At 34.0% G+C, this 23,602-nt stretch overlaps 2 protein-coding genes across 3 annotated transcripts in view; both read left to right on the forward strand.

Moving 5' to 3' along the window:
• Window positions 1–20,540, forward strand: part of LOC111502584 (juvenile hormone acid O-methyltransferase) — a 30,563-nt gene extending 10,023 nt beyond the window's left edge. Inside the window, exons 1-3 of one of the 2 annotated variants that reach the window (XM_074186370.1) lie at window positions 16,932–17,395; window positions 19,906–20,180; window positions 20,310–20,540. In XM_074186370.1, the coding sequence (XP_074042471.1) occupies window positions 17,031–17,395; window positions 19,906–20,180; window positions 20,310–20,491 (822 nt within the window). In that variant the 5' untranslated portion in view covers window positions 16,932–17,030 and the 3' untranslated portion in view covers window positions 20,492–20,540. Of the gene's footprint in view, window positions 1–16,931; window positions 17,396–19,905; window positions 20,181–20,309 lie in introns of those variants that run through there. The other variant, XM_074186371.1, reaches the window with a different exon arrangement.
• Window positions 1,571–7,042, forward strand: LOC141487395 (juvenile hormone acid O-methyltransferase-like). Its single transcript, XM_074186373.1, has 3 exons — window positions 1,571–1,979; window positions 4,507–4,781; window positions 6,608–7,042. The coding sequence occupies exons 1-3, from the start codon at window positions 1,615–1,617 to the stop codon at window positions 6,787–6,789; spliced, it is 822 nt and encodes a 273-aa protein (XP_074042474.1). The 5' UTR covers window positions 1,571–1,614; the 3' UTR covers window positions 6,790–7,042.
• Window positions 20,541–23,602: the final 3,062 nt, after the last annotated feature.

Raw genomic sequence — 23,602 nt, forward strand, 5'->3', positions numbered from 1 at the left:
AGAACTTTGGCGAAGACATCGCTGCAACAGAAATGGAAGTCATTGAGTTTCAAAATGATTTAGCCTTAAAATCGTTAGTCTCAAGTACTGAATGTATCTGGCCTATTGTAAGTAGAGACAAATATTCAGTTCTATGCCGTGTTGCCTTGAAAGTGAAAGCATTATTCAGTTCAACCTATTTGTGTGAATCTTCTTTTTCCAAAATGAAGTTTATTAAGAACAAATATCGCAATCGACTTACAGATGAACATTTGGATAATTGTATTCGAATGGCTGCATCAAATTATACTGCAAACATTAAAAAAATTATCGATGAGTCTGAGTGTCAGCCTTCTCATTGAACGTGCTTTTTTATTCTTCAATGTTTATGTTCATGATAGTGCGTTACTTTTTTGTTGTTATTATTAACTATTTTTAAATCATACGTGACATGTCGTTGTGGATGGATAAAAGTTTGTGTTTATTTTTCAAACACCTTCGTTTGATAGGTAGGAATGTAGCTATGAACAAGTACTTACTAGTAATATTAGTTATTTGGTTATTAGTTTATTATTAGTACCTATGTATTATGTATTACCAGTTAAATAGTGAAATAAATACATATAATGATAAATTAACTGTGGATTATTTCGTTTACGTTGCGTTACGTGGCTTCCGTGTGGGTAGCTCGCTGTTTATTCCAAAATTAACAAAGTAGCTCAACATATTGAAGAGGTTGGCGACCACTGCTCTAGAAAGTACCAACGAAGAGCCGTGGCAAGTATATAAGAAAAAATATTAAAAATGATTATAACCCGTGAGTAGAAGCCCTGATATTGTTGATATATTTTGGAGCGGTCTGAGTACTGAAATCCACAGTTCATTCCTGAAATTAGAGGATAGTTCTGAGCATTTTCCTTTTCTCTGTGCACCTAATAATTATCGAGGTTGATTGAAGTTGATCGAAAAGTAGATTTTGGATAAATTAAGGTTCAGGCAGTTACTTTCAACTGCTCATTTGTTCCCTCATTTTCAATTTGCGTAAAGGTCTATCTCTGTCAGTTCAATACTCGAATCTTTTGATACGATATTGTTCCGAAGTAAGAGTTCTCCAGTAGTAATATCGTGATCAAAACGGCGTATAGTGGCGTATTAATATCTTTACTGAGAACGTTTTTTTTTGTATTAAGTATTGGCCTGGGCCTGGGCCGAACTACCTTTTGGTAATTACATAAATACCAAGGTAAGTTATAAACTACATGAATTGAAACGTTAGAGCATCGCTGAAATGGTTGTGTAGCTCTTGATGTAGATCACGATGACAAATAAAGCTAATTTTCAACAAGAAAACTTGCTTCCTTTCTCAGGCATGGGTCTTTTCAGCTCATGTGTTATTTTTTCTGTGAAAAAAGTTGATTTTCACTTTTATAATTGCGACAAACGATAATCTTTGGCATAGATTTTTGTCACGATCACAATTGGTTTTCCAGTTTGTATTGCACCCATTTCTGCCAGCCCTGTATATCTAAATTCAGTATTGAAATGAGGTCAACAAAGATAAGATAAAATATAATGGGTATATAAGTAATCTGAGGTTGAATAACACTACATATATTTTCAACTCAAAAATAAAAAATGATGATATATCCAAAATTATATGCGGAGAATAATCGTCTGTCGACGGTTCTTATAAAAAAACATTTGACGGAGTACAACCACTTGATAAAATGGAAAAATAGTCCTTCAGTTTTAGAAATAGGGCATGGCGATGGAGGAAGTTCTCAAAGATCATTTTTTCCTTTCTTACCAAGAGATTTGAAAGAGTTCGTAGCCGTCGACAAATCTGAAAAAATGGTGGAATACGCTAAGAAAAACTCTATTCTGCCAACAATGAAAATAGAAAAACTTGACATTACTACGAAACAACTTCCTGCCGATTATATCAATAGGTTCGATCACATTTTTGGATTTTTTCTGATGCATATGGTGAAAGATCCCAGGTACGTAGTAACATATCAAAAACTAGCTGTTTTCTGCCACTTCATTCGCATGGATGTATATTTTTGGCTTTTCTCAGGAAACTTTTTTCTGTACACCCAAAAGAAACACCCGTTTGTCATTTTGAAAATTCAGTACGGCATCTTGTTGATATGACTGACATGCCTATGAAACGTTTCTTTTGGGCGATACGTTCAAATAGAAATCATTATAAAAATATGCATAATAAATGTATTATCATTAACATGGTAATCATTTAGGTCATGACACGTTACTATATTTATATTATACATAACCTTGCAATGCGACAACCATGAAAACGAAACACCTTCGCTGTTATGAATCGGCTCGGTTACGAGCCGTTATGACATATGAATGCGAAAATTTGTTGCCTTTTGGAGAAGGAGAAAAGCATGTTGTTTATCGAAAATCGAATCTTATGTAGAAGTGTTCACAGCATGGAATATTATGTATTGAATGAATGATTTGAAAAAGTGAGTATTTTCATGAGCTCACAGACGATGTACTCATTCCTATGAAATTGTGTTTGCGAAGTATTAGAAGTTACGAAATATCTGGAACACTCTGAAAGATATATTCAATTTCGGACAGCTTATAACTTTTTTTTGAATATTATTTCATTTTCTGTTTATGATAATATAAAAATGAAACATTAACTTTTCATTAATTCTGATTGATCAACCCGAATACAGATTTTCAATTACAGCGGTTCGCCTTTCTTTTCTAGAGTACTGTTCCATGAATTCACCTTTTTTATTTCAATATAATAATACAATATGTTAATATAAGTACACAAAAAATATGCAAATGGCAGAAACGTGTTAACTGTCAGTACGGTATAGCCAAGTGAAAGGTTAAGCAACACTTGGTTGCAGAAACAACTATATTTTAGTACTTCGCCCATGAATTTTTCCTGCTTTTCAAGGTACCTCATGGTGACTTCAGTGATATCCCTATCCTGAGATGAACTGACCGAAACAATAGAGTGCAGCTGGTTTCTGTTGATGACTCCGTGCATTTGTGTTGTTTTACAACCGAGTATCGCCTAACTTTGCACTTGGCTATATGAGCTAGAAACACGTGTCTGCGTTATGCTCATTTTTTTGAGTGCTATGAGTTCATGGGTTTTTCTTGCTTTTGATTATAACTGATACACTTGCTAAATCATCAACTAAATCGAATACTGGACCCGGATGTCACGCAGGTAGCTGAAGCTGCCTCATGGTGACTTTAGTGAATTCCCCGAGATGACATGACCGAAACCACACAGTGCAGCTAGCATCAGTTGATGACTCCATGCATTTGTGTTGTTTCGACAACCAAGTGTTGCCTCACTTTGCACTTGGCTATATGAGCTAGAAACATGTATTGTGTCTGCGTTTTGCTTATTTTTTTGAGTGCTACGTCCATGAGTTTTTCCTGCTTAGAATTATATCTGATCCACTCGCTAAATTATCAACCAAATCGAATACTGGACCCGGATGTCACGCAGGTAGCTGAAGCTGCCCCATGGTGACTTTAGTGATATCCCTAACCCGTGATGACCTGACCGAATCCACAAAGTGTAGCTGGCATCTGTTGATGACTCCGTACATTTGTGTTGTTTTTACAACTAAGTATTGCCTAACCTTGCTCTTGGTTCTACCGTACTGCTGACAGCTAATGAGCCTAAAACACATATTTTCGGTTTGCAGACACGGGTTTCTAATCCTACCTTGAGTCTAGAGAGAAGATGGACCTCAACTGAGCGACTTCGAATGTCTCGTTCATCCATAAGCGTATTATTAGCAAGAGCTCCTCCAACTTTTGATCCCGTGAAAGAATATGAAGCTAGTTAATGCAATCAGCAAGCGACTTTTCTCCTGCTGAAGAACAAGTTATTTTACACATTCATCTAGCAACAAAATCTTGCGCTGCAGAAATTGGATCTGAGACGAAAAACCCCTGCATTACTGAATTCAATGTATCATCACAACTACAGTATATTGTACAGGTTTTGGAAGATAGCTGTGGTGATGGAGGTAGGAGTCTTGCACCGTGAACGTTCTCAATATCGACCAATTAACTGAAATCTGTTGTTAGCCTGTTGGCCTGGATGGCAACAGGTCATCTGAGAAGATCAATACAGATTCTTCTGAGTGCTAGGTGCATTCAGTACTCTGCAACCAGAGACTACCACAAATACTGGTTTGTCTTGCTCAGTCCCATAACCCATAGCAAATTTTGAAAATTGTGACTTACTTTCCTCAATAGATAATGGTACAATATTGTTCCTATCAAGGAAAATTTCTTCGGACAAAAATAATTCTGAGAATTGAGGTGGTTCGGCTACTGCTTCTGATACTATTCATAAAGAATTATCTGAAATATTTTTCTCTATCATTCAATAATAATGGATTTATGATATATACTCAATGTTTAAACACTGAAATCCCAATTTCATCTCGAAACGTGTGACCCTAGAGAAAAATGAATCGATGATGGAAAAATATACAATTTTCATTTCAGACAATGTTTTCGAAACATGCACAAGTCGCTGAAACAAGGAGGGTCTATATTTTTGAATTTTTTTGAGCAGACTCCAATCGATGATTCACTCGACAAATTATCGAAGAATCCGGAATGGAACATGTATGGAGCGGAAAACTTGATTTCCCCCTATTACTACAGTTTCAATTCTCGGTTGAACTGGGAGGAAGATTTGAAAGAAGCTGGTTTCCACAATTACGAATTATTCGAAGACAGAGGCTCTTTTGAATTCCGTAATAGCAATGAGTTCGACAGTGAGTATTTTTCAGATTTCTAAAACACAGAACTCATTTTTGAAGTATGTGATGGAATACTTGATAAATATCCATAACTTGTTTGAGTAACATCTCATTGTGAGATTTCCACTACACAGTTTACAAAACTGTATCACGTGTTTCTCTAAACACTAGCGTTATCAAGCGTTTTCATACTAACTGAATTCTAATCAATATATGCTTCATGGACTAAATATTTCAATTATGTGACCTTATACCTAATTATTATCAAGGTAGAAAGTCACGTGTTTCGATTCACAAAAACTTCTTCAGACGTGTCTTCACTAGTATGGACGTGTTGCGTTTTTGTGAAACTGTTTAGTGGAAATCTGATAATGAAATGTTTCTTGAATAAAAAACAAAATTAATCAAAAATATCAATCCAACAAACAAAGTAACCCAGGCATAGATGCGTGATTGAAGACATATATGTATATATATATATATATATATATATATATATATATATATATATATATATATATATATATATATATATATATATATATATATATGCTGAACGAACTGGTTTTTCCGGGTATTTGATTCTTACTATACTGGTAAAATGGTATTCGTTACGTGTTCAGAGCTAGAGTGTCCATAAACTCTCTACTACCCACTACTTAAATGTTGTTGAGTTTTACCTGAGCTCTTCTTCTTCTTAGTTGACCTCATCTCCCCGTTTCGGTATCGAATATGAAATCTGAAGTTTTCACGGATAGGAATATGCTGAACTGGTTTTTCCGGGTATTCGATCCGTGTATGTGATATTATCTCTAATTTTACCGACGTTTCGACAAAATCTCATTTGTCATTATCTAGGTGTGCTGTTACGTGTTCAGAAGTTTGTTGACCTTGCTCAACTCACTTCTTACTATACTGGTAAAATGGTATTCGTTACATGTTCAGAGCTAGAGTGTCCATAAACTCTCTACTACCTACTACTTAAATGTTGTTGAGTTTTACCTGAGCTCTTCTTCTTCTCAGTTGACCTCATCTCCCCGTTTAGGTATCGAATACGAAATCTGAAGTTTTCACGGATAGGAATATGCTGAACTGGTTTTTCCGGGTATTTGATCCATGTATGTGATATTATCTCTAATTTCACCGACGTTTCGACAAAATACCATTTGTCATTATCTAGGTGTGATGTATCTCTGTAGTTGTTCGTAAAATAATTTTTTGCTGCGAGCTGGTTTATTTTGGGCAAAAAACCCAAGAGACATTTTTCGTTCAAAATGAAACAGGCTATCGGAAATGAATTTTTAAATGGTAAACAAATGATGAGACAAAAAGTTACATTGGAAATAAATTTAAGGGGTTACGTTTTCCACCCCTTACAACCATGGGGTAAACCAAATAAATTACTGGCTAAGTGTCTTTTTGGTAGTACAAAACATCAGATTAATTTCAATATTGTAACTTTCTCAGTGCTTGTGAAAAAAATTGTTATACAAATGTTATGTACCCCCTTTAAGGGGCTCTACCTTAATAAAAGATGCTCCAAAGAAGTTTCTTTATATGAAAGATCCTATCCTTTTTTCGATGAGGAATCGCCTCCTTAAATGTTTTACACTTATTCAGTTACACCCTGCATAAATAACCGCCACCAGGAAGAAGGAATAACCAACCAAAAAGGAATAAATATTGAATTGAAGTTTGTAGACTAGATTTTCAGTTTACTAATCCTTCCTGGAATTTCGATTTTTGATTTTAGTGGTATTCGCAATTGAGTTCGAAATGAACTATTACAGTTTGAAGGGAAAATTAAACAAAATAATCATTGTAAACATTTTCTATTTCAGATAACCTGCTGTCGGTTTGTAATTTTCTTCCGAACATTCCTGCGGACAAACAAGAAGACTTCAAAGAGTATTACAAAAAATTAACTAGATTAGACGAAACAATCAATGTACGAATTGAAGATGGAAAGGAGATTATTTCTCTCAATTACAAAATGTTCATAATTATTGCAACTAAAAACTGATGATTTGAAATTATCTGATTGATTCGGCCGTTACTTGATGAACGTCCATAGTAATTTCAAAAACTACACCCTACGAGAAAGCTACTGAACCAGCGAAACATGTTGTGATAATATTTTTCAAATAAAGTTTGTGGAGATCAAATCGTGAGGTGTAGTTTTTGAAAATAAGATTGAAATTAATTTACTTTCTCAGCTTGTAACTGATAATAACGACTTTCAATGAAAATCACTCAATAAAGAAGTATGGGTATCATAGGAGTTATCGCAAAATTCAAACTATCCCGCGAGAAGGAGAATACAGAAGGCCTCCCAGTCCATACGAGACGCGTGATAAAAAAAAAAACGCAATGGGCTTGTTTCATGCTATGGAAAATGATACTAGTTGATCGCTGTTGATCGCCTGATCGAGTTAGGAGTATATCATACTTATCAAGCCTAATCGGTCCCAATATCTCTTTATATTAGCGTAAAAAAGAACAATTCTGAAAGCAAGAATTTAAATTTGCCGCGTGTCTGTTGACCAATAAAATGGATCGTTTCTAGAGCGGAGTTGCCAATTGCACCTATTGGTTTTTAATATCCAATCACAGATCTGATGATCCAATTTGACAGACGCTAGTTTTGTTGTTATTGTTCTCAACTCGGTGTGAATACAACTGTTACAATTATCTAATTGAAGAACTTTTTTTTATATAAAAGGTAGTTATCGGCGGGTGCCTATTTTGCGGCATATTCCGTGTGATAAGTTTACATTCCGAAATATATTTTTTCAGGTTATTTTTGGATTGAATTTTACCATTACTACCACCAAAATGGTTGAAATATGTTTCATACCTAGTTGTAAAAACAGATCATCCATACCAGGCAAATTTTTCAGTGTTCCAAAAAACGAAACTCTAAGAGATCTATGGTTTTCTTCAGTTGGGCGAGCTAAAATAAAAATTAAATCAAAACTTACCATCCTTCTATAAAAGACAGAGTCTGGAATGAATGTCTATATTTTCTATATTTTCGCTCGAAAACTCAATTGAACCATAAACTATTAAGCTATCTCCCGTACTAATAAACAATTATTTCGACAGTAGAATATTTCAAATAGATCTTCATTGTTTACAATTTCTTTGGTGATCAGTATAAAGAAAACTTTCATTGTTTTTACGGTATTATAAGAACGTTAGATTCATACCAGTATGGATCCTTATCTTAGGGCATTGTATATTCCCTACCGATTTTTGCTAAAATTATAGAAAATGATGCAGAATTCATCCCAACTAAACTGAAAGGATTGAAATGTTTACATTTGAATATACGTAGTATATTAAAAAAATCTATATGAATTGTTGATATTTTTGAATCAGTTTAATGAAAAATTTGATATAATTATTCTAACAGAAACCTTTAAGATACACGACCTCGAGAAAATTAGTATGGAAGGGTACGAAACCCTCTACAATAAGGAAGAAATTAGTAAAGATGATGGCTTAATAATGTATATCAAGAAAAGTATTAAATATGAGTGTGAAGTACAAAACATTGGAAATATCAGAGTCTTAAAAATGAATTTAACAATGAAACAACACAAAATAAAAATCATTGCCATTTATAGATCCCCGAGAACATGTGCGAAACAATTCATTATCAAACTTACTGGTTATTTACAGAAAGCAAAGAACAAATGTACTCATATAAATCATCGGTGACATAAACTTAGACCTTCTTTCTGATAGTGAAATAGTTGAAGAATATAACAATATATTGAACACAGAGTGATTCATTTCATATATTAATGAAGTAACTAGATCAAATAGTGGTACTTGTCTAGACCACATTTTTGTCAAAAGTGACTTGTAAATTAATTCTTATATCTGCAAAACGAGTATAACCGATCACTACACAATTGCCATAACACTTGATTTGGATAACACAGAGATCGATAAAGGAACGGTACCAAAAGAATCCACTGATTACGGAAAACTTAAACAAGATCTATTATCAGAAAACTGGGAGAATATATATATATAATAAAACTTGCCAATAATGCTGCAACAATATTTGTAAATAGATTACGATATCTTATTGGAAATACAATTATAACTGAACCCAAGAAAAAACTTAAAGTAAACAAATCCTGGATTACTGCGGAGTTAACAGAGCTCATGAATATAAAAAACAAAAAGTAGGTATCAAATGCTACTAAAATTCCCCGGGAGCAAAACACCAAGAGAAGAATATAATTCATTAGAAAATGAATTAAATAGATCATTGTAAGCTGCCAAGGAAAAATATGCTCAGAAAATAATAAATAACAGTAAAAACTCAAAAGAACTATGGAAATGTGTCGATGAGATATGCAATAGATCTAGACCTGAAAAAAATACCCGTTATTCAATCAGAGAATGGCTCAGTGATAAAAAATACTTTGGAAATTTGCAATAATTTTAATGAGTACTATGCAAATCTTGGTCAAGAATATGCCCTTGAAATTAAAGAATCGGCTAATTACAATTACCTTGAACAAAGATTACAGAGGTCAATATATCTATCAGAAACTAATGAAGAGGAATTTTACAAAGTTATTATGGAATTAAAACAGAAGAAATCTCCAGGTCATGCTGGAATTCGCTCAGAAACGCTCAAATTGATTGCCAATGAAATTAAAACGCCATTAACTCACCTAATCATCAAATGTTTACAGAAAGGCTGCTTTCCCAACATTTTCAAAATTGGAATAATAAAACCACTTTTCAAAAGTGGAGACAAAACAATAGTGAGTAACTATAGACCTGTAACACTGATCTCAAACATAGCCAAAGTAATAGAGAAAATTCTAAAAATAAGATTAGTGAATTTTACTAGGAAATTCAAATTGATATCTGATCAGCAATACGGAGTCAGGGAGGGAAGATCACCGAAAGATGCAATTCAAAATCTAACTACTTGTATACACGAAGCTCTTGACAAAAAATTTCCGGCATTGTGCATCTTCGTTTGAAGGTGATTGACAATGTTTCATGATGAATTTCTCTAGTTCGTACTTCCATAGTCTACTATATAAAATGATATGAAATCCCTGAAACAACTAAAAAAGAAGAATTGAAAATGAATAGCTGAAAATAATAATTATATTAACCAAAATAAACCTGAAATGAAATCATAGTGAAATAAAATACAAGTGTGAATAGAACAATTGAATGAATAAAAATGAAGAAATGAAAAAAGAAAATAAAAATAAAAAGTGGAGAGATTCCAAGTCACGTTAGTTCACGACGTTTCGATTGTTAGTATCTACAATCGTCTTCGGGTGATGACTGGACTGATTCCTCCGAGAGATGACTATTTATAGGTCGTTCGAGTACTTTCACTTATCCCAGCTTTCCATTTTCCGCTTCAGTGGTTCCGTGGGAGATGACTGTTTTGGCGGGAGTTGACCATTTTTCGCTTGATGATGGGTTTCCATATGTTGCGTATTTCTACGCTGGCTTGGCTGAATACATTGTTGGACAGCATGTATGCGGCTTCCTTGAATTTTCTCCTAAACCAATGTTCCTCTCTGTGCAAGATCTCAGCTTGGGATCACTAGATGTTGTGTTGATGGGTCCAAACATGGTCTGCTATTCCTGATTTGCTGGTTTTCCCTCACTGTGTGTGTTTCTTGTGCTCGGCAATGCGAACATTCAATGGCCTCTTAGTTTCACCAATAAAGGATTTTCGCACTCACAGGGTATCTGGTAAATGCAATTCTTGGAATCGCAGTCCGCGTTTGGTGGCCTGGTTTTCGTGAGGCTGCTACGGATAGTGTTACCGGATCTGAAGCAGGTTCTGATGTTGTACTTGGAACCAATTCTTCTTATCCTCTCCGATAATCCTCTGATGTAGGGAAGTGCAAGCACTGGTTGTGACGGCTTCTCTTCCTTGCGAGGCTCCTGCTGTCTTCTAGCCACAGTCTCTTCTACTATCACTTTGGAGTAGCCATTCCGTTGAAGATCATTTTTGATGATGTCTAGTTCCTTCTCGAGACCTTCCTTCGTATTACAAAGCCCAAAAGCACGGTCTAATAGAGTCTTGATGATTCCTCTTTTAGTCGATTGATGGTGGTTGGATTCGTGGTTCAGATACTGTCCCGTATGAGTGGGTTTTCGGTATACAGATGTTTCCCACTTAGTGTCGGTCCTCTTCACCAAAACGTCTAAGAATGGCAATTCGTTGTGGATTTCTTTCTCCATTGTGAAATTGATGGAAGGTCTCACGCTGTTGATGTGTTTCAGGAAGACGTCTTGTTCAGTATTCACATGGTTCCATATTATGGAGGTGTCGTCAACATATCTCAACCAGAGTCGAGGTTTCTTGTGTGCTTCTTCAATGGCCAGAGTTTCAAACCACTCCATATATATATATATATATATATATATATATATATATATATATATATATATATATATATATATATATATATATATATATATATATATATATATGTTGGCTATGACTGGTGAAAGTGGCGATCCCATTGGCAGTCCCTCATCTTGTGTAAAGAATTCGTCCTTCAGTTGGAAATAACAGTTTCGTACACAGCATCCCAGTAATTCCATGATTACTTCTATAGGTAGATTCGTTCTCTCTTTCAGGTTCCCGTCTTCGGATAGCTTTCTCTGTATGATTTGAAGTGCTTCTTCGACCGGAACGTTGGTGTAAAGGCTTTCCACGTCGAAACTAATTAGTTGATCTTCCTGTGTGACCTCAATTAACCCTAGTTGTTCGACAAAATGCCTTGAATTCTCCACAATGCAGATAAAGGAAACGCTACTGTGGTAATGGATACCGTTCTCTACGAACAGAAGATCGAAGAGGTTCTTCAGAAGGGACGATACACAAAGATCGTACCGGAACCTACTGCATCAATCGAGAGGAAGTTGAACCAGATTTTGAAAAAACACCAAGTCTATTTTTCGGATAAGGAAAGATCATCGCTAACACTGCAACACAGTAAGCCCCCTCACTTGTATGGACTACCCAAAATCCACAAGAAGGACGTTCCGCTTACACTGATCATCAGCTCCAGAGATTCGGCTACTCAAAGCTTGTCTAGATTTTTACTTCCCTTAATACAACCATTGCAAGGAAAAACATCGTCTTTTGTGAAGAATTCAAGTCATTTTGTCGAACTACTAGGGTCAATTGAGGTCACACAGGAAGATCAACTAATTAGTTTCGACGTGGAAAGCCTTCACACCAATGTTCCAGTCGAAGAAGCACTTCAAATCATACAGAGAAAGCTATCCGAATACGGGAACCTGTAAGAGAGAACCTATAGAAGTAATCATGGAATTACTAGAAAGCTGTGTACGAACCTGTTATTTCTAACTGAAGGACGAATTCTTTACACAAGATGAAGGACTGCCAATGGGATCGCCACTCTCACCAGTCATAGCCAACATATTTATGGAGTGGTTTGAAACTCTGGCCATTGAAGAAGCCCACAAGAAACCTCGAGTCTGGTTGAGATATGTTAACGACACCTTCATAATATGGAACCATGTGAATACTGAACTAGACGTCTTCCTGAAACACATCAACAGCGTGAGACCTTCCATCAATTTTACAAATGAGAAGGAAATCCACAACGAATTGCCATTCTTAGACGTTTTGGTGAAGAGGACCGACACTAAGCAGCCTCACCAAAACCAGGCCACCAAACGCGGACTTCGATTCTAAGAATTGCATTTACCGGATACCCTGTGAGTGCGGAAAATCCTATATTGGTGAAACTAAGAGGCCATTGAATGTTCGCATTGCCGAGCATAAGAAACACACACATTGAGGGAAAACCAGCAAATCAGGAATAGCACACCATGTTTGGACCCATCAACACAACATCGAGTGGTCCCAAGCTGAGATCTTGCACAGAGAGGAACATTGGTTTAGGAGAAAATCCAAGGAAGCCGCATACATGTTGTCCAACAACGTATTCAGCCAAGCCATCGTAGAAATACGCAACATATGGAAACCCATCATCAAGCGAAAAATGGCCAACTCCCGCCAAAACGGTAATCTCCCACGGAACCAGTGAAGCGGAAAATGGAAAGCGGGGATAAGTGAAAGTACTCGAACGACCTATAAATAGTCATCTCTCAGAGGAATCAGTCCAGTTATCACCCGAAGATGATTGTAGATACTAACAATCGAAACTTCGTGAACTAACGTGACTTGGAATCTCTTCACTTTTTATTTTTATTTTTATTTTCTTTTTTCATTTCTTCATTTTTTTTTATTCAATTGTTCTATTCATACTTGTATTTTATTTCACAATGATTTCATTTCAGGTTTATTTTGGTTAATATAATTATTATTTTCAGCTATTCATTTTCAATTCTTCTTTTTTAGTTGTTTCAGGGATTTTATATCATTTTATATAGTAGACAATGGAAGTCCGAACTAGTGAAATTCATAATGTGCATCTTCGTTGATTTATCCAAAGTTTTTGATACCGTCAGTCATACAAAGCTCCTGAGAAAATTAGAGAACTGCGGAAGACGTGGGAAAGCTTACGACATTTTCGAAAGCTATCTATGTGACCGAGAACAGAGAGTTAGTGTCGATGGAATTATGAGTTATCCCAAAATTGTTACTTATGGTGTTCCGCAAGGAACGGTTCTAGGACCAATCCTGTTTACAATATATTTGAATGAACTATTGCAGAAACCAACAGAAGGTAAAATTTTGAGCTTTGCTGACGATATGGCTGTCTTGTATACCGACTCTTCATGGAACCAATTGAAAATGTCTACAGAAAAAGATTTCATTGAGATCGAAAAATGGTTCCGTTACAATAAACTTGCGATCAATTTCGAAAATGCCAAATATTTGCCTTTCACATCTTACTGCAGTACATTACCCAATATGGAACACCTAAATATAGGAAACAATAATCACATAACTGAAGGCGAGTCAATAAAATATCTAGGTATCCATTTAGATAGACATTTCCGATGGCACCTACATATGAAAGAAATAAGCAGAAAGTTAAGAGGCACACTTTCTAAATTCAATAACTTAAAAAATTTTGACATTCAACATTTGAAAACGTTGTACTTCGCACTTGTCCAATCCCAACTATCCTATGGTGTAATAGGGTGGGGAGGAGTGAATGATTGTTATCTCAGGAATCTAAATGTCATACAAAAATGGATACTGAAGATTATATTTAATAAAAAAAAACTTATCCAACTGATGCCTAATTTGAAAAAGCGAATGTATGTGATATTCGACAACTTTTTTGTATGAGCATACTTAGTAATGTAAATAAAGGAAACATCAAAATGAAACCAATCATCCACTCCTACAATACTAGGAAAAAGGCAAACTCTTCAAATGCACCACGATATGACAAAACCGTAGCACAAAGAAATGCAACATATTTCGGACCACGCTTATACCAAATATTACCAGAAAAAATAAAAAATATCAACAGTTCTCACATGTTTGAGAGAGAAGTAAAAAAATTCATTCTGAATACCGAAAGAGCTTTCTTTTCTGACTTTGTTAATCAAACTATTTCAAACAGCAAATTAACTTTAGCATTTGTTGAGCAGACGAAAATAACTATATATTCTGTCTGAAACTACTGATTAAGTATTTATACAGTGAATTACAATGTATCCTTATCACGAACAAGCTATAGATTTCTATGGCTTCTGTGATTATCTTGTTTATTTTCGATAGCACTCTATCTAATGTTTATCAGTGAATGCGATAATGAACATATTATTATCATATAATGTCATAAATAAAAGTATTACAAATTTTTCAAGTAAAATGCATTGATCATTTCAAAATCGACTCTTGGTAAGTTGTCGGATTCAGCTTCAACAAAACTAAGCTCAACATTCATTTTGAAATCATTTTAACAAAAACCCGAAGTTATGTGTGGAAACCAATGACATTAGAAAGAGCACGTTGTCGCATACACAACAGAGGGCGCTAGCTGACTGAATGACAATATGGCTAATATACCAGTAACGTTGAATTTCTCATTTTTGGTGGGTGGCTTGAATGCATAACTGATTTATTTTATTGGGGTTCATGAGCATTCGAAAATCAGTTGAAAATACAGCTCGTTAAATTCTATTCAGAATCATATTTCAATATAACTTGTATTATATCAGTTATCAAAATAAATATTATTGTCCATTTTTATGCTTAATTCGTGGATTCAAGCGATTTTATTATTGTATATTTATTTGTTTGCTGGCTTTATTCTTTAAAAAAATGAATGTATAATCACAGAAAATTTTAATTGATCGTTCGTTTTCTCAGGAAAATGGATACATATCGGATCCATTGTGCTTGTTTTTGCAACATTGAGTTTCATATTTTTCTCAGCTAACAGCTCGCGTAGGAACAATTCGTTTTTTCATCGAGTTTAGTTTGTGTGTGTTTAAGAAGTGTTTTAGAGATATATTTGAATATTATTATGGTGAGGATTGTAGAATAAATTGAATATTTGAAATGATTTTTCAATTCAGTTTGCTATATTTTTTCATTTTCATTATATTATTGAATAATGCATAAAATCATAGTTTAGGTGAATATTTTGTGATCTTTTGACTTTGTGTAGCGATTTTAGATATAGAACCCATTTCAAAACATGATTTTTCGTATACATTTTATTCCATGTGGAGAATTTTTCATTTATTGAAAAATTGAATTGAATCGATACATAATCATAGGCTTGTTGGTTATTTCTATTGTTCCTATTGGTCAATCGAACAAGAAGCGGGAATAGGCCCGTGACGTCACAGGCCTACCACATTTGATTTTTAATAATTAATTACGGGAAACCACGGTACTTAGAGAGCTGAAATAAAGTGCACTGTTTTTCAATTTGAAATTTATATCCAGTGAACTATAAACCAAAAATTATCAGAGCCCATTGTGTTTCCACATAGTGAATCATTTCAAAGGACGAATTTTTGGTCCGCGTTGTCTTCAGGTAGTTAAGTACTCACCACAAAATTGATATTTCAAAGGTGATTATCATTACTCGCTTTCTGGGGTGCCGGCTTTGCTCATTTAGTTGATATCTGATTGTGTGATAGTTGCAAAAATAAGAAATTTTAATTATATATAGGATGTCGATATATATATATATATATATATATATTAAGAATCACACGGTGAAAGGTAAGGTAAGGTAAGGTAAGACCTCGTTAATCCTTAGCTTGCACAAATTTCGACTTCTGAGGGTTGTCGTTCGTAGGGGTGCGACAACTGGTTAACGAAAAAAACAGATTTTAAAACAGATTGTTTTCTAAAAAATGGGTATGTGTCATGATTTTTGGTTTACAGTTCATTTGATAGTAATTTCAAATTTCAAAAGAGTGCTCTTTATTTCAGCTCTTTAAATACCACGTTTAAACAGTTTCTGATTCAATCGTGATTCAAAAGTGAAATCACAGTCACTTTCGACCATTCAAACTAAGAAATAAGTGCAAAAAATGCATTGGAGGGAAGAATTCATTATATTATGTGGGAACCAAAACGCAATGAAAACGTTATTTTTAAAATATCTCTGGCAGTAGGCGTTTTCATGTTGATATCACAGAATTTTTAATGATGGAAGTGTATATGAACCCGTTAACGTTAAAATTAATGAAAAAATCCTCCATATGAAATAAAATGTACACGAGAACCATGGTAGGAAATAACTTCTATATCTAAAATCAGTACAAGAAATCGAAAGATCACAAAATATTTACCTAAACTATGGTTTTATATATTACCTAATAATATACAGTTACGAACATCAATTAAATGTAGCAAACTGGATCAAAGTTTCCATCAAAACAATTTATACTCAGTATATAAGTTTGCACATAAGAAAGAAGATTCATTTCATATTTCATTCAACGATCAACAAACACGTTTAGATGTCATAGAAACTGTTCAACGACAATGTACCTCACTCAGTAGTATTTGAAATTTTCATGAACATACTGAAGAAAGTCCTTACAAATATCTTAATTTTATCCTCATGGCGGCCCTGATAAAATATTTCATTCGCCTGCCTGCGTATACATTTACTGAACCTTGAATTGGAAAATAGTTTTTATCTGAAAACAAATAATAGATCAAATATTATTTGAAAAAAGTATCGACACACACAAGTTCAGATGGAATAAGACAGTTCATGAGTTGGTAGTTCTGCGGATCAGTGCAAAACAGTTAATAACAACTAGATCAAAATGATGATTTTTCCAAAAATGTTTGCCGATAGCAATCGGATAACAACACAACTGATCAAGAAGCACTTGAAAGAATACAATCACTTGATTAAATGGAGAAACCAACCTTCGGTTCTGGAAATCGGATACGGAGATGGCGGAAGTTCTCAAAAATCATTTTTTCCTCACTTACCAAAAGACTTGAAGGAATTTGTAGCTCTCGACAAATCCGAAAAGATGGTGGAGTACGCTAGGAAAAACTCTATTCTGCCAACAATGAAGATAGAGCAACTTGACATAACTACTAAACAACTTCCTTCCCAATATATCAATAGATTTGATCACATTTTTGGGTTTTTTCTGATGCATATGGTGAAAGATCCAAAGTAAGTAGAACTGTTGTGCATAACTTGTATCACTCGTATTAGAAATGAATGATTGACATATTGAAAACAATAGCTTGACATCAACTGGGGTCAAATTTAGTTTTTTGGGCTCTTGATAGTTTTTGAAAAATTTGTATAGCTACATCTCGATGTAATTGGTACTAAATTCTCAGTAATGACTGTGACGTTTTTGTCTCTATCTGTCTCTTGCATGTAGATACGGAAAAATAATTTCAAGTGCATTGATAGTATATAGAAACCATATTCACAAATGAAAATTAAATTATATCAATTATGTATAATAATATACAGTATGTCCACGGTTGGAGTTGCTGAGAGAAAAAAAAGTCATTCTCATAAATAATCCGCAGTCAAAAAATGTTTATCCCAATTTAAACGTTATTTATAAATTTGTTAATTGATAATTTTTTCTGTATTGAAAGTTAATATAAAAATCCCTATTAATTATTAAACTAAAACCCTGGCATTTTTTCCTTTGGTGAAGTTATCCTTGATAGGCAAAAAAATAGATTACCGTTGCCAAAATGAAAAAATTGTTATATTATATTTTTTTACTAACAATTGAAAATTATAATTTTATAAAAAATACATTACAATTTTTTTTTTTAAATTTTTTATTGTTTCAATGTTTCATGGCTAAAAACTAATTATTAATATTTTTTTTAGTTTTTTTTTGGGGCTATTGTTGATAAATGTATTATAAACAAATATGTTGTTTATAAGCAACTCGAAAATTTTTTTTGCATTATGTTGATTGAAAAAAATCATGATTTTTAGAAAAAATATGGTTTCTTAAAAAAATTTCTTTGTCGCTAAAAATGCGTTTGTTAATTAACAATCGTTTTTTGCAACTAAATATTAAAACTGAGGAACCGTTTTTTTTAAAGTTATGAATTATATTGTTCTTTAAGGTTTTGGAAAAACTTTTTTTATTCTTTTTCAATTGTTTATTTAAAAAAAAATTGTTATAAACAAATTAGACATTGAAACAATAGAAAATCAGAAAAAAAAATTTGTTATGTATTTTTATAAAATTATAATTTTCAATTGTCAATAAAAAAATTGAAAATAACAATTTTTTTATTTTGGCAACGGTAATCTATTTTTCTGCCTATTAAGGATAACTTTATCAAAGGAAAAAAATGCTAGGGTTTTAGTTTAATAATTATAAGGATTTTTATAATAACTTTCAATTCAGAAAAAGTTATTAATTAACACATTTATAATTAACGTTAAAATTAGTATAGAAATTTTTTGACTGCGAATTATTGTTTATTGATATACACTAAATTACATGAATTTTTTCATTCCTTAATATTTACATTTAATATGTTTGAATAATTTTTTTTGTTTTTATGTCAGAGTGACGAAAGGCGCGCGGAAGCCAGACTACCCGCTTTTGGCTCTATTTTCAGGGCTCTGTAGAAATTATAAATAATCGAGATACAGTTTCGGAAGTCGGTACTTTTTTTACGCAAACTCATTGATCTTTTCAAATCTTCTTTCAAATTTCCAAAATTTTGAAAATTCTCCGAAATATTAAGAAAAAACTAAAGTCCCATTTTTTTTCACTTAATTGTTTATAACTTTTGTAATTTTTATCGGCGCGTTTTCGGACCCTTCCTTAAACTTTCTAGGCAAAAATACGAATCGAATGACACCTTGGTCGTAATTTTGGGACAGGGCTGAAAAATGTTACAAAAAAAAGTACATGTGAACTAGACTAGTATGGCAAGATTAAGAAATAAATAGTTGTCGACATATGTTTATTGAATTGAAAGCGCCAGCTGGCAAAGGACCGAGGCTCGTGATAACTCATATAGGGAGATGGCTTGGTTGGCTGACGTGGCTGGTTTGCTTCACTCACTCAATCAACCGCTGTGTGAACCGGTAGTTTGAAATGCGTGGCCGGACGATCGATTTTCACTTAATATCGTCGTTCGTAGGGGGTGATAGCTGGCTAACGGAAGAATAGATTTTAACATATTTTTTCAACAGACGCGCAAAAGTTCGAGAGTTGGTTATAAGAGATTTTAGCAAACCTTGAACCGAAACTCTGTCGTTGTCATGGACAATGCTTCCTACCACAGTAGACAATTGAAGCAGTCACCAACATCTGCCTGGCGAAAACCTGATATCATTAAGTGGCTATCCTAGAAAAAAAAATCTATTCGACGATAATATGTTAATAGTCCAATTACTCAATTTTTCAATAAAACATATACATACGTCAGTTGGACCTCCTTACCATTGTCAGCTTAACCCCATCGAGCTAATATGGGCTCAATTTCTTAATTTTTTTGTGAAATGTTACAAATAATCGCACAAACCATACCTATTATGAATAATCTAAATGTAACAATTATTGATGAAATCATCCTTGTTAACAGACTTGTGTAGTTTATTAGGGTAAATACATAAATTATTATGATTGTCACCTCAGTTTTATCAATGATCAGAAAATAAGAAGTGAATTGTTTTCATTTCAGACAAGCATTCATGAATATGCACAAGATGCTGAAACAAGGGGGGTCTATATTTCAGACCTTTTTTGAACGGACTCCAATCGATAATACGCTCGAGAAATTGTTGAAGAATCCAGAATGGAACACATACGGAGTAGAAGATTTGTTATCACCTTATAACAGTAGCCCTGATCCAAGGCAGGAATGGGAAAGGAATTTGAAAGAAACTGGTTTCCAAAATTACAATTTCTTTGAAGATAGTGGCTCCTTCCAATATCACGACAGCAATGAGTTTGACAGTGGGTATCTTTCAAATACTGCAATATTTGGTCTTGTTTTTCAATTGGAATGATTCTTATGAGTGGGTTGACATTGCAATAAATGACTCAATCTTCTAAACAATAACTGAAACTATCAATGTTTTTCAGATTTGATGCTGTCAGTTTGTACGTTCTTACCGAATATCCCTGAAGAGAAACAGGAAGACTTTAAAAAATATTACAGAAAGTTAACAAGGACAGGAAAGTTGATCGATGTTCAGGTTGTAGATGGAAAGGAAATCATTTCGATAAATTATAAACTGTTCATCACGTCTGCTTGGAGATCGTGATGTGAGTTTCTTGGTATTTGTTTTCAATAAATAGCGTCTGACAAATCTAGTTATTTCTTGTTCTTTGAATAACCATTTCTTCAGGATAGGAACAAGCAAAGAAACTGTAGTGGCAAATTTTTCAACGAATCACATGGCGTAACATGACATCGTATACTTTATCGCAACTGAATTATGTCGTTGCAGTTAATTGAATAATAATACACTCTATGAATCAGCTGTGAGCAATTTATGTCCGAAACTATTCCTCCTCCTTTAACAAGATTTAACTTCAATCCTATGTCACTGAACGGTTTCATCTAGCTGCTGACTCCTTTACGTTTACTTCATTTGAAGGATATTACTGGAGTTTTTTCCCCAACACCAAATCGTTATTTTCAACACCTCGACACGTGTTTCGATCACCAAGTGATCATCTTCAAAGAGGAAGATTAAAACTGAGGACTAGGACTAGTGCGAGCTAATCCTATTTATGCTATAAAGGTAACTCATACAGGTAAACCATCCAGGCATACCAACCTCGATTAATTTTACAATTTTGCCTTATCTATTATTTCACAATATATGTTTACATGAAACAATTTTCAGCGATATAAAAATTAATTTCACAATATTGCCTATACAAATTTATTTTTTCAATGTGTACTTATGTAGTAATCAGTAAACCCAACAACATTATTTTATTTTATTTCAACAAGCTATAGGTATAGTATGCTCTTCGGTATAGGTCCATCATCGTTATTCATAATATTATTGTGTTTACTTATTTCTACACTCTCATAGGCATCTAGTTGCCTGTTGTTGTTAACTTGTCTAACTAAACTTAATGAACTGAAGTCTATGGAATGGTTTTATTGCAAAATATGATGGGCGACTGCTGATTTTTGAAGTTTTCCATATTTTAAGTGTGCTATGTGTTCCTTATATCTTACTTAAATAGATCTTTTTGTCTGTCCATAATATTTTGCATCGCAGTCCTTACATTCAATTTCGTAAATTCCAGACTTTTCCGAGTTCTCGACTTTGTCTTTTGGACTTCCCAAAAGGCTCTATAGTGTATGACTTGTTTTAAAAACCACCTCCATACCTAATTCCTTGAAAATATTTCCAAAGTTCCTAGTATTATTGGTGGTATGGAACTGAGATGTATTTATCTTGGTTTTTGTCCTTTCTGAAAGTCGAGATTTCGTTGATTCTCAACCTAAACTTCTTTTTCCTTATTGTGTCATCTACAATACCCCTCGAGAAACCTGTATTGCACGTCTTTCTTTTATGAACCTATCATGTGTTAGAGGGAAAGTCAAAAGGGGATGCACTAAAAAATTCAACCCAGCACGTTTATGCTGTCCACAGTGATGTGAACTGTCAGGAATATACCTGTACGTGCTTGTTTCTTTTCTGAATATATCGTATTCTAACCCTCCATATTGGCTGCTCATTACCAAAACGTCAAGAAATGGTAGTTGTCCCTTATTTTCTAACTCATACGTGATTTTTATAGATGGACATCTATTATTTAAAATTGAAACAAAGTCGCCAATATTCGATTTTTTGGTATCGAATATCGCGAAAATATCATCCTAAGAAAATACTTCAACTTTTCTTTGGTTTACATTTCGAAACTGCTCATGAACAGGTCTGCCAGGTAGGGGGACAAGGGGTTTTCCATGGCCGTTCCTGGCCTGTTGTTCATAAAAGCAACCTTCTACCTGGAACCGATTTTGTTTTTTGTTTCAGGTAGAAGATTGCTTTTATGAACAACAGGAAGGAACGGCCATGGGAAACCCCTTGTCCCCCTACCTGGCAGACCTATTCATGAGCAAATTCGAAATGGAAACCAAAGAAAAGTCGAAGTATTTTCCTAGGATTTGGCTAAGGTATGTGGATGATATTTTCGCGATATTCGGTACCAAAAAATCGAATATTGACGACTTTGTTTCCATTTTAAATAATAGATGTCAATCAATAAAATTCACATATGAGTTAGAAAATGAGGGACAACTACCATTTCTTGACGTTTTGGTAATGAGGTGCCAATATGGAGGGTTAGAATACGATATATTTAGAAAAGAAACAAGCACGTACAGGTATATGCCTGACAGTTCACATCACTCTGGACAGCATAAACGTGCTGGGTTGAATTTTTTAGTGCATCGTCTTTTGACTTCCCCTCTAACACATGACAGGTTCAAAAAAGAAAGACGTACAATACAGGAAATAGCAGCTACTAACGGTTTCTCGAAATAGCAGCTACTAACGGTTTCTCCTTATAATGTAGATGACATTATAAGGAAAAAGAAGTTTAGGTTAAGAATTAATGAAATCTCGACTTTCAGAAAGGACAAAACCAAGATAAATACATCTTAGTTCCATACCACCAATATACGAGGAACTTTGGAAAGACTTTCAAGGAACTAGGTATGAAGGTGGTTTTTAAAACAAGTCATACACTACAGAGCCATTTGGGAAGTCCAAAAGACAAAGTCGTGAATTCGAAAAAGTCTGGAATTTACGAAATTGAATGTAAGGACTGCGATGCAAAATATTACGGACAGACAAAAAGATCTATCAAAGTAAGATATAAGGAAAACATAGCACACTTAAAATATGGAAGACCTGCAGCAGTAGCTCATCATATTTTGCAACAAAACCATTCCATAGACTTCAGTTCATTAAGATTAGTTAGACAAGTTAACAACAACAGGCAACTAGATGCCTATGAGAGTGTAGAAATAAGTAAACACAATAATATTATGAATAACGATGACGGACCTATACCAAAGAGCATACTATATAGATTGTTAAAATAAAATAATATAATGTTGTTGGGTTTACTGATTACTACATAAGGACACATTGGAAAAAATAAATTTGGATAGGCAATATTGTGAAATTTATTTTTATATAGCTGAAAATTGTTTTATATAAACATATATTGTAAAATAATAGATAAGGCAAAATTATAAAATTAATTTAGGTTGGTATGCCTAGATGGTTTACCTGTATGAGTTACCTTTATAGCATAAATAGGACTAGCTCGCACTAGTTCTCAGTTTTAATCGTCCTCTTTGAAGATGATCACTTGGTGATCGAAACACGTGTCAAAGTGTT

The sequence above is a fragment of the Leptinotarsa decemlineata genome, unplaced genomic scaffold (assembly GCF_025532065.1).
Source record: "Leptinotarsa decemlineata unplaced genomic scaffold, Ldec_3_MD MMD2_tig00078422_RagTag_RagTag, whole genome shotgun sequence".
Classification (NCBI taxonomy): Eukaryota; Metazoa; Arthropoda; class Insecta; order Coleoptera; family Chrysomelidae; genus Leptinotarsa; species Leptinotarsa decemlineata.